Genomic DNA, 12374 nt, shown 5'->3' on the forward strand with positions numbered 1-12374 from the left:
AAATTTTATATTTTAGCTCATTTGTTTTTGAAATCAGCTATGTATTCATTATTAAACGACATGTAATCTTATTTAGTATATCCTTAGCAATTCCTGGTTTTAGAACTTTCTGAAACAAAAAACCTTATTTCTCTTATTATAGGGATCTCAAAACAATATTTTAATGATACAAGCTAATTCAGATGGACAAAAAGTCTTGCGATACAAAAGATGTGAATTAAGAGTCACTTTTGTTATTTTCTGATTAATATCAGTACTTCTAGTAGAATAAAAATTATGGTACTAAGGTATGTGAGTATCAGGATTACTTAAGTTATTCTATTACACAACATTTTCCTTTCTTTGTGAAGGTAAGTGTACTTGATAGTGAACTGGGAGTGGTTAAGAAGTAGTTATTTGTTGCCACTGAGGAATAGTGATAAAAAGAATAAATTAAATAAATTAACATAACAGGAGCACTTTTCTTTCATTTTTTCATTTTTATTTTTTTATTTTTATATTTTTTAAAGTTTTAATTTTAATTCTAGTTAGTTAACATACGGTGTTACACATGTTATAGGTGTACAATATAATGATTCAGCAGTTCCCTACATCACCCAGTGCTCATCACAAGTGCCCTCCTTAATCCCCATCACCTATTTAACCCATCCTCTACCCACCTGCCCTCTGGCAACCATCAGTTTGTTCTCTATAATTAAGAGTCTGTTTCTTACTCTCTCTCTCTCTCTCTCTCTTACTTTTTTTCCCTTTGCTTGTTTGCTTTAACAGGAGCACTTTGGAATTTGACTCATAATACTAACTGTTATGAGATCAGACTGTAAGCCAGAGGAGATGATAGGGTCTTCTTTTTAAAAGTATCTTTAAAAGAGGGGCGCCTGGGTGGCTCAGTTGGTTAAGCAACTGCCTTCGGCTCAGGTCATGATTCTGGAGTCCCGGGATCGAGTCCCACATCAGGCTCCCTGCTCAGCGGGGAGTCTGCTTCTCCCTCTGACCCTCCCCCTCTCATGCTCTCTGTCTCCCATTCTCTCCTTCAGATAAATAAATAAAATCTTTAAAAAAAAAAAGTATCTTTAAAAGAAAAAGTTTGGAATTAAGACCAATCTATACACAGAATGACAATACATGAACTCTTTTAGTTCTACCTGCTCTCTGGTTAACTGAAGTTATACATTTTTGGAATTTGTCTAGATTTATGTAAGTGCAAACTTAAGCCTCTACTCACCGAACTTTCAACTGTATCAGAAGCATTATCTTCCACAAAATACATTCCACATTTACCTATAGAAAGTAACTGGATATGAGTTTAAAAATATATGTGCACTATTACCATATGTGATTACAAATATGACCTCTGGAGTCAGTTGTCCTGAATTTAAATCCCAGCACCCAGAAATAGTTCCTGTCACTCAATAAATATTTTTTAATAGTATCCATGAGATCTTGGGCAAGTTGCTTCTTTGTGTCTTAATCTCCTTAATAAAAAAAGGGGTGGAGGGAGGACTTTATTTCACAGGGTTACTGTGGGAATTAAATTAGAATATATGTAAAATGCTTATTACTAGCACCTGGCACTCAGTGCTAAAAAAAAGCTGGCCATTTATTATTACCTATACTCTTCTTATATTACTAGCATATTAATTTGCTTTATTTTTTCACATATTAGCTGAAGTCAACTTGTAAACAAATTTTCTAGCAAAAGAGGAATCCTTAATTATTTTTATTTAAACACTCTATAGAGCAGAGTAGACCTTAAAAGATAGCCCCCAATTTCTCCTACTTTATAGGCTGGCTGTGTTAACACATGTCTCTACACCATGTATCTAAACGGTAGGAGTTTCTCTGGGGCTCTGCATTGCATGCTGGTCAGCCTTGAGCACCGAGCACTGTTGGCTCAGAGAAAGGTACTCTCTCCATCCTCATGACCATGGGGCTCAGTCCTGACAAGTTTGAAGCTGTGCATCTTGAGCCTTGGAGGCTGTAGGTTTAGCCTATAGCAGGGACTCTCAAATTTGAGGGTGCATCAGAATTGCTGGAGGGCTCACCGAAATGCAGATTGCTGGGTCCCATCCTACGGAGTTTCAGACTCAATAGGTCTAGGCTGTAGCCCAAGAATGTGCATTTCTAAGTAGTTCCCATGTGATGCTGATGCTCTAGATTTGGGGACCATGCTTCAAGAAGAACTGGCCTACAGCATACAAATTGGTTCTTTAAGGGAACAGAGACCAAGTGGTGCAACCTTATTCCTTCATATCTTGAGGAAAAAATTTCTCACTAAATGTAACTATATGGATATGCAGGGATGGACAGCCTTGGCCTTTCTCTCAGAAGCGCAACAGGGAATATAAATTATGAACTATCTCAAGGTCGATATATTTCTTAGTATTCCAATAATTCTTCACTTTAAAATTCAAAATTGATATAGAGTAAAAGGAATGATTAAATATAAAAATGTATACTTATGAGGAAAGTCAACTTTATAAAAATTAAAATGCTATTTATGTGCTTTTTAGAAAATAAGATTGTCATTTCTTCACATTTGTGAGTCATAAGCACTATATACAATGTTAGGGCAAAATCACCTATGTTATGTTAGAGAAAGTTTATCTGATTTAATGGTATTACATCAAATAATCCTTCAAATTATCTAAGAATAAAGTAAGACAGGGTGAGTATGTGTAAAACTCTTCAAAATGTGACTTACCTAATAACAATTCACCAGCTGTCTCTCTAGATGGTGCAACGCTGATACATCTTCGATTCACTCTGTCAAAACATATTTAAAATCACTATGATTAAATGTTTTGACCAATTTTAGAGAGTACAGTATAAGCTTTCTTTATCTAGTAAAAGATTTTAGCACAGCAGACTAGAGTTTCAAAAGTATGAGATGTCTTGTCCAAACCCACATGAAAATATTATCTCAAATTTTAATGCTCTAGTAGAGGAGAAAATAAAATTTTTAGAGAAGGCTCATACCTCCTATGCCATGTATATAGAATATAGGGATTCAATTTTTTAAAAGAAACTTCAGTATTTTATATTTTCTAGTAATTAAGCAAACATCGGATCATGCCTCTGGTATTTTCAAAGACCTGAAAGAATCCTTGTATTCCAGGAAGAACAGGGGATTTAGACTCAGAAAAGATCTAGTCTTTCGTCAAGTCACTCACCTTCTTCAAGTCTCAGTTTTTCACCTATTAAATGGGCATGATAATAACTGCCACCACCAAAACAATGATAATACTATCAAAGCTATTTGATACTCAACCATATGCTGATACTTTGGGTATTATTATCTTCCTCGTGTCACAGATACAGACACTGACACAGAGAGGCTAAGTAACTTGCCCAAGGTCAGATAGCTAGTAAGACGAGGAACTAAAATATGAACCTTTAATCACTGCACTAGATTGCTTCTTGCAGACACGACCAGCGGTGCTATCTGTTTCACAAACTACAAAAATAGATGCATGCAGATAAGGGCCAGAGCACGATGCCTGAAGCCCAGTGGATCCTCGCTATCAAAAATGTCTTTTCCTTTTGGATTTTGGTCATTCCACCTTGTCCTCTCTTGAGCCACGTGTAGGACCTTTCCTAAAACCATAGCATTATCTGAAATAAATATTACATAAACACTACAATAAACTAGTAAACTCTTAACTCCTTCAACAAAAGTGAGAACGTCTTACGGATTCACACTTACCTTATAGACTCACTTGCAGCTTTGTCTTTTACAGTCGAAGAGAAAGAAGAATGGGTTTTATCTTCAAATAGGAAAGAGAGTGGTGGTTTGACCACATCTGTTGAGGAAAAAATATATATTGTCTTTCTGTAATGATCACAGTTATGTGTTACATTTGTATGTTGCATCAAGAAGTCATTATTACCTTCTGATTTCTGTCTATCCCGAAGGAGATACTTATTTGGAATAGTTAAGTAACATCTCTGTAAACGTCTCCTCTCTCGATTTGGCCCTTCTGTTGGATCCAACTGCCATGAAGTTGGATAGTAGAGGGGGTCATACCAGGCTGCTCTGCAAGTGAAAATAAAAGAATGTTTTAAGGGGCAATCTGTAGTACTTATAACTTTAAACAAAATCATTATAGAACTTGAATAAGGAAATCAAAATCGATCTATTCAATTAAAAAACCCCAACTGCTTATGTAATTGGACTAGGGAATGCATACACATAGTACAATAAAATAAGATAAAAAATTAAGTGTCCAGGGGCGCCTGGGTGGCTCAGTTGGTTAAGCAACTGCCTTCGGCTCAGGTCATGATCCCGGAGTCCTGGGATCGAGTCCCACATCGGGCTCCCGGCTCAGCGGGGAGCCTGCTTCTCCCTCTGACCCTCTCCCCTCTCATGCTGTTTTTTTCTCTCTCTCTCTCTCGAATGAATAAATAAAATCTTAAAAAAAAAAAATAAGTGTCCATCTGCTCCTGAACCCCAGTCTTCTGGTTCCCTGCCTGGAGGCATGCTCTGCCACCAGTTTCTTGTACCTACTAAATTTTTAAAAAGATATATCATGACTACTCTGAATGCTTTAGCAACATGTATGCTTTAGCAATACATTGATTGGACTTAGTATGGCCTGATAAAGAAAAAAAATCCACTTTCCAAGTTAAGTTTCTATATTTCTCATCTTGTCTACTATTTAATGTAATAAATAAAATTAGTTCATTTTTGTAGTACCAGCCACATTTCTTAAAATGTTTTAAATTAAGTTCATATTTTATTTTTTTTAAAAGATTTTATTTATTTATTTGAGCGAGAGAGAGAGAGAGAACAATCAAGGAAAGGGAGAGGGAAAAGCAGACACTCCGCTGAGCAGGGAGCCCGATGTGGGGCTCGATCCCAGGACCCTGAGATCATGACCTGGGCCGAAGGCAGACGCTTAACCAACTGAGCCACCCAGGCACCCCAAAAATAAGTTCATATTTTAAATGAAAGAAAATAGTAGAACTACATTGAATATGTTTTTAGAAATAGATAAGAGAAAAAAAAACCACCCTGAATCCTACTACTCTAAACATACCAATTACTGGTAGAGATTATTTTCTTTCATTTTTTAAAACTGTAGTTATAATTATTATATATATACATTTCTATATCCTTTCTTCTTTCACTGGACATATTTTAATCTTTATTATCATCACTGAAAATGGCTGACTAATGCACTGTGTGGGAACATTATAATGTATTTAACCCTATTACCATTATTATATATTTGTTTTCAGTTCATTCACTAGTATAAATAATGCAGAGATGAAAACCTTTATGTTTATTGCCTTTCTATATTTGGAACATTTTCCTTAGGAGAGAATCTAAACTAAAATAGGATAACTGGAGCTAGAAATAAAATGTTTATAGGATTCCTGACATATGCTGTCAGAGCATACAATGCCATCGAACCTCTGACCATGGACTAGGTTACATTTCTTCCTGCTGTGGGTATGTATAATATAAAAGGCAAAATATGGTATTTAAAGGTTTTAAAGAATCAAATTAGACTCTATCCATATTGAATATTTTCCTGTTTATTAATTTATCTGTCTTATGTGGAAGAGTGTATTCATATCGTTTGCTCAAACTTTTGGGATCTTACATTTTACTTTTAAGTTGGCATGACTTTTTGCTATATTTGCTGAAAATAAATTTTCATGTTTTGTTGTTGTTATAGTTGTTAAATACACTGGAAAAAATTAAAGCTCAAATCCATTTCTTTCTTCTTGGTAGTTTCTTCTATGGTGTTTGAGCTTAGAAAGTTAACCATCTATCACAGAGTTGATAAATACCCTGTTTTCTTCTACTTTATAAACTTTATGAGTTTAATTCTTTTGTTCACCTGGAATTTCCTTTAGTGTCTAATGTTTAGTGCATTTTATCACCCCCAAGTCATGCTAATCAGTTCTCTTAACCAAATTTAGAGAATAATACCTTAATTTTCCTCTTTTCATTATCTGTGATGCATCCTTTAAATTTTATTATTAAAGTCTTATCTTGAAAAAGATCTATTTCCCAACTATCCTGTTTCAGTGATTTCTCTATTCTTCTGCAAAGATTATATTTTAAAATTAAAGCCAATATATAGATTTTATTATTTGGAAGAGCTAATGCCTCTCTTTCTCATTATTCCCTCCCTTACCCCCAAGAGTTTAAAAAAAGATTCTTATAGGATTTTTGAAGATGAAATAAATCACAAGTGATTAAACAACAAATATTTGAACTAATGAAATAATGTTATGAATCTTTATTATGAAATGAAAATAGTGTTTCACATTAAAATATTAAACAGTAATGCTGGACAACCTGAAATGTCCTCCCACTTTGCTTACCTATCATGCGTCAACTGTTGAATAAGTTCCTGCCAGTGTCTACTGGCACTCAGATCTACTTTATACATTCCTCTGATATGTTGGATCACCTTTTTTCTCTCAATTCCTTGGGAGAGAGACACTGCCTGGGTGATGTCTGCAGCGATTTTAGATATATCCTTTGATTTTGAGTCCAGACGCTGAAAGAGACTAAGTCAACAAACAAGATGGCCCATAAGTTAAGCCTAAGTGGGCTGTTAAACAGATACAAAAGCATGATACTGTAAAACTAAAAGTATGTGTGAAGTCGAATGAATTAAAAAAGGCATGACTTTTAGAATATATAAAAACCTACCTTTGTTGATTATTATTAACTGTTTTCTGCCAGGTGGCTTTATTCGTACCTTCTTCAGTTTCATATTTCTTTTGTTCCTAAAAGATTTGGATAATAATATGTAGTATAAAACACATTATTTATCATTTAACATTGGCACCAAGGCCAACAAACTAACTTTAAAACCAAGTTAACAAAGGAAAAAAATACTGTCCCCAAGACACCAGAATGTTAAAATACAATAACCACTTAAATAATGTTATAATTCCCCTTTGTTTGTACAGAGTTTGGGGCACAGAAGTGAGGGTAGAATAGTTAACTGGGGTGGCAAACCTAAGGGGTTTGCATAGTCGCTTGCTTCCTTATTTTGCTTCAAGGCTGATGCTTCAACTTGTTTGTCACTATAAAAATCTGGCCTTCACTGAAAGCTACTGATAAAGGATAAGGATGACAATAATGAATAAAATGCTCCTTACAATAAGCCTATTTGTTCTCTCATAGTAAGAAAGCAATATAAAGTAAAAAAAAAAAAAATCATTTCAAATTTATCATCGATGATATTCTATAATAAAAAGATTTCTTTCAATCATTCTTTAATTACATTCAGTGGGATCTCCTAAGAAAACTGTGTCTTATGATTTCACTGACTCACCTCTTTGATCATTTTAATAAGGTCTGCTTTTGTTGTTGCACTGGGAGGGATGCACTTCTGCCCACATAGTTTTAAAGCACTCATGAGCAGTTCTGCTGTGTCTAGTTCTTCCTCAGTCAATTCGTCTTGGTGATTATGTATCAGCTCTGACAAATACAAAACTAACTTGGCTCCATGCTTTAAGAAAAAGAAACAATTTTTTGTGTAAGACTATTGAATCACAGACCTGTACCTCTGAAACAAATAATACATTATATGTTAAAAAAAAAAAAAAAAGAAGAAGATAGCAGGAAGAGAAAAATGAAGGGGGGTGAAATTGAAGGGGGAGACAAACCATGAGAGACTATGGACTCTGAGAAACAAACTGAGGGTTCTAGAGGGGAGGGGGGTGGGGGGATGGGTTAGCCTGGTGATGGGTATTAAGGAGGGCACATACTGCATGGAGCACTGGGTGTTATACGCAAACAATGGATCATGGAACACTACATCAAAAACTAATGATGTAATGTATGGTGATTAACATAACGTAATAAAAAAATTTTTTTAAGTCATAAAGAATTTTTATTTCTTACACTTATATTATTTAACAGTAATTAAATTAAATTATATCGCTAGATTTATTTGGCAGGATCTGGTTTGAATAAAGCAGCTAAAAGAAACATTTTGGGAACAATTGAAAAAATTTAATTTTGCATTGGAAATATGATGACATTAGGGTGTAAGCTAATTTTGTTAGGTAAAATAATGTTATGGATACGTAAGACAATGTTTTTTGAAAAAGATTTTCTGTAATTTGCTTTAAAATACTTCAAAAAAGAAATGATGTCAATATGATAAAAGTATTAACAACCATTAACTCTAGGTGATGGCTATATGGTACTTGTTATACTATTCTCTATTTTTATTATATTTGAAAATTTTCATTGTAAAAGGTAAAATAAAAAAGAAAAAGGAAGGAAAGTAAGAAGAGAAGGAAAAGAAAAGCAAGCAAGTAAGCTTTTGGGGAAAAATTTTTGGAGAAGACTTGCTAAAGGAATACAGGAAATAAGCTTGGGATAAAGGAAAAAAATTCTTAGCTCTTCTCATAGAAAAAATGAACTGGAAGGGAAACTTCCCTTTAAACCTTCCAGGTAAGAGAATTATGCTTTTTATTCTTTCTCCTTTGATTTCTGCTTGGTAGAACAGACGTTGGTGAAACTTCCAGAACAAAGCCCTTTCTTTGGATTAGCTTGTAAGCAGTCATTACTCCTTAGGGAGAACTAAAGGTGAAAAACTCTAAAACCAGTGAGATGTCGGCACCAGTTCTGTGAGCATGTCTAGAGAAGGTCTGGATTAGGCCAGTCTTAGAACTGCCCTGTAACCAAAATCAGAATGCTACTTAAGGTAATGACAACTGTCTTTCATAGAGGAAACCTAAACCAAACTCTGATTCATGATTTTTTAAGTGGCCCTTCCATGCAATAGATCTTAGACCTAATTGTTATGTGTATGCTATGTATTATTTAAACATTAATTATGCCAACAAGTGAAACATGCAGAATTTTACTTTTTAAAAATTTGCATTGATACAAATAGCACTGCATTTGGCTTTATGACATTTTAAACTGTGAATAGTATTAAATGTCAACAAACGAATTTGGAAGCTCTTACATTTTGGGTGATATTTAAATGAACACACGGAATCACATCATGTCATTTCCCAAAAGCATAAGATGAACATATGCAATGATGAAAATAGCAAAGCTCATTTTAATGCAACATTTTAAATTAGTCAGGAGACAGCTGCTTCCTGACCAAAAGAGAAAAATGAACAGACACTCTGTGAGTAAAAGGCCTGAAGAGTTGGCAAATAAAGAAAAATAGTAAATGACTAGACTATTTTCACATGTGTGTCTTAAAGGTAATGCTCTTGATATAATCTAAAAATAGTTTAGTATTCAGTGACATTCTAAAAATGATCTTGAAAAGCTATAAAAAATGTTCTTATTCATCCTGAATATCCAAAAAGCACATGATTTTCTTAGACACTGAAGTTGTTTCTAGAATCTCATCTCAACATCTGACCTATACTTTATTGATCGTAGTTCCTGGGACTAGAAAAGGTGTCATTAGGGATGAATGCAAAAAAGAAATGACAACCGAGTAGAAATGAGTGTTCCTAGTCCTTAGATTTGTAATTTCTAAATACCATTAGCTCATGAAAAGGAAACAGGGGCTTCTTGGGGGAAAAAGTCTGGTTCCAGATCTGGGAAGGATGTGCAAGATAAACCTGGGATGTTCTTCTGTTCCAGAAAGCAAAGAAGTTAATCATATTAACTTGTTAAAAATTAAAAAGGCTATGTTAAAGGAATGTAACAATTTGAATCTACATAGGTGTTAATTTGAATATCAAATGGAATAATAACTGCAAAGGTTTGAAACTACTTTTGTAAAAAAATACCTGAATTCATAATGACACCTCAAAAATAAAGATGAATACAAAAATTGGAGGTTGCTAGGGCACCAACTCATTATTCTAATAAGCAGGGAAAAGAAACAAGCATTGCCTTTCCCATACAGACTATATTTTAGGGTAGTCAAATAGTTGATAAGGGAATATTCTTCCTACAGAAGAATCAGAGCAATAGATGCTGGTGGAATGAGAAACTCTAAGAAATCACTATTTTGCAATTCCTAATGAAAAAAGTAGATCTTGGCAACTATCATCAGCAGCAGCTAAAACTATTAGGTTAAAGGTTGAGGGTGAACTTTAAAACGAATGGATCAGGCTGATATTGTCTCAAAAAGCAGGGCAACTAGACATTCTCTGTCTCCTGCTAGGCTGTAACAGAAAATGCAAAGCACTCTTAATAAAGTAGTCTTTTAAAAAAACAAACACAGAACCAGATATGAAACCAGGAACTGGAATCTAGTAAGCCTTGAAACCTAGAGCCACAGGCATGTGATCAGCTAAATCCAGAATGTGGGAAATCCTATAGAACAAAAGACCCAGTTTCATCAATAAATAGATGACATTTAAGACATGGCTGGGGAGGGTACTTGCCAGGGATTAAAAAGATTTAGCATACATCAAACAAATGCAATGTGTGGGCCTTATTTGGATCCAGAACCAAGCAACTATTACAAAACTTATAAGACAACTGGGAAAGTTTACATACTGAGTATTAGATGACAATAGAGAACTGCTGTCATTATTGAGTGTGACAAATTTTGTAGAAGTCCTTATCAGTCAGAGATGTGGACAGGTAAAGGATTTACAGGTAAAATGATTTGATACCTGACATTTATTTCAAAACACTGCAAAGAAAAATTAAACCTGGGTAATGGTCATGTGGATCCTTGTTTGCTTTCTCCCAACTTTTAGGTATCTTTGAAAGTCTCCATAATAAACTTAAAAAAACCAGGCACAGTAATGTGGTTTTGAGGTAGAGAGGAGGTTATTGTAGTGATCTGAGCACAGGGGCAAAAGTCTGAACTAGGGTGGGGCAGGTAGAAAACAGTTAAAGACACGAAATAAACGACTGGCTTTGGCGATGACATGAATTTAAGGGAGAGGAAAATTCAACCATGGATCCCATATTTCAAGTTGAACTCTGTATAGATACCACCGACGAAATGGGAATAACGGAGAAGAAAGTTGGTGTGGGGAAAAGAGGACTGTCAACACCAGGCTGGGTTTTGGTGGATGGCAACTCTGCTGAGAATAAAGGCAGGCAAGAACATCTCTTCAAATTCTCCACAGGAGACTGTGGGCTGGATGTGCTTCTGCTTTGGGAGAGGGAAGACAATGCCCTGAGGGCACCTGAGAGAATCTTAATAGTAGAGAGAGCATCACTTCAAAACTATAACCCTTTGGTTCTTAATATATCTGAGTTTCCCAGGTATTAAAAGGGATGCCTGTCTGTGTATATCACCTGTTACTGTATTTATAGGGGTATAATGTACATACAGTAAAGCATACAGATATTAAGTGTTCATTTCTGAGTTTTGACAAATGTATACATCCATTTTACCACTATCCCAAATAAGATAAAGTACATTTTTATTGCCCCAGAAAGTTTCCTAATGCCCCTTTCCATTCAATTCACCTTCCCGCTTCCCCCTTCCTCATGGACACAACTACTGTCCTGAATTCTATCACCATGTCTTAATTCTGCCTGTTCTTCAACTTCATATGAATAGAATCACAGAATGTGTGCTCTTTTGTGTTTGGTTGTTCCTTTTGCTAACACAATGTTTTGGGTTTTTTTTTAAGATTTTATTTATTTATTTAAGAGAGAGAGAGAGACAGCGAGAGAGGGAACACAAGCAGGGGGAGTGGGAGAGGGAGAAGCAGGCTTCCCGCCAAGCAGGGAGCCCGATGCAGGGCTCGATCCCAGGACCCTGGGATCATGACCTGAGCCGAAGGCAGATGCTTAATGACTGAGCCACCCAGGTGCCCCACTAACACAATGTTTTTGAACTTCATCCATAATGGTAGGTGTATCAATAGTCTGTTTCCTTTTATTGCTGTATAATAGTCTATTATATAAATATATATCACAATTTGGTTATACATTCTCTTGTTGATTGACATTTGGGTTATTTCCAGTTTTTGGCTATTAGCAAAAAGGCTGACATGGATATTCCTGTACAAGTCTTTTTATGGACATATGTTTAATTTCTCTTAGGTAAATACCTAAAACCGGAATTTTAGGGTCACAGGTTAAGTGTATGTTTAATTTTATAAGAAACTGCTAAACAGCTCTTTAAACTGGTTGTTCCATTTAAACTCTCCATCTATCACTCTTTAAGTGTTAGAATTTATAGACTCTGGAATTCTTTTAAGTATTTTGATTTTGATCATTCCAAATGATCAACACATTTTTAAAAATTTTAACTTACTATAAGCATTTTTAAAAATATATCATATGAACATAATAAAAAATATCATATGTACTACTGTTTGAGCTACTCAATTTAGATGTTTTATGGATAATATAATGCTTTTAAAAAAGAAAACACTTGAAGATTTAGTAAAAACTACAAAGGATCTTATAAGAGCTCAGATACAGAATTCTTAATCTCAGCACT

At 34.8% G+C, this 12374-nt stretch overlaps 1 protein-coding gene across 6 annotated transcripts in view; it reads right to left on the bottom strand.

Moving 5' to 3' along the window:
- The window catches only part of LYST (lysosomal trafficking regulator), a 185730-nt gene that overhangs the window by 51619 nt on the left and 121737 nt on the right, over positions 1-12374 (bottom strand). For all 6 annotated transcript variants that reach the window (XM_032430448.1, XM_032430445.1, XM_032430449.1 and 3 more), the window contains 7 exons: positions 7302-7478; positions 6671-6747; positions 6337-6525; positions 3888-4033; positions 3704-3800; positions 2702-2763; positions 1223-1278 (listed from right to left, as the gene is read on the bottom strand). In XM_032430448.1, coding sequence (XP_032286339.1) covers positions 1223-1278; positions 2702-2763; positions 3704-3800; positions 3888-4033; positions 6337-6525; positions 6671-6747; positions 7302-7478 — 804 coding nt within the window. The remainder of the gene's footprint in view (positions 1-1222; positions 1279-2701; positions 2764-3703; positions 3801-3887; positions 4034-6336; positions 6526-6670; positions 6748-7301; positions 7479-12374) is intronic.

This window comes from Phoca vitulina, unplaced genomic scaffold (genome assembly GCF_004348235.1).
Source record: "Phoca vitulina isolate PV1807 unplaced genomic scaffold, GSC_HSeal_1.0 scaffold43, whole genome shotgun sequence".
Classification (NCBI taxonomy): domain Eukaryota; kingdom Metazoa; phylum Chordata; class Mammalia; order Carnivora; family Phocidae; genus Phoca; species Phoca vitulina.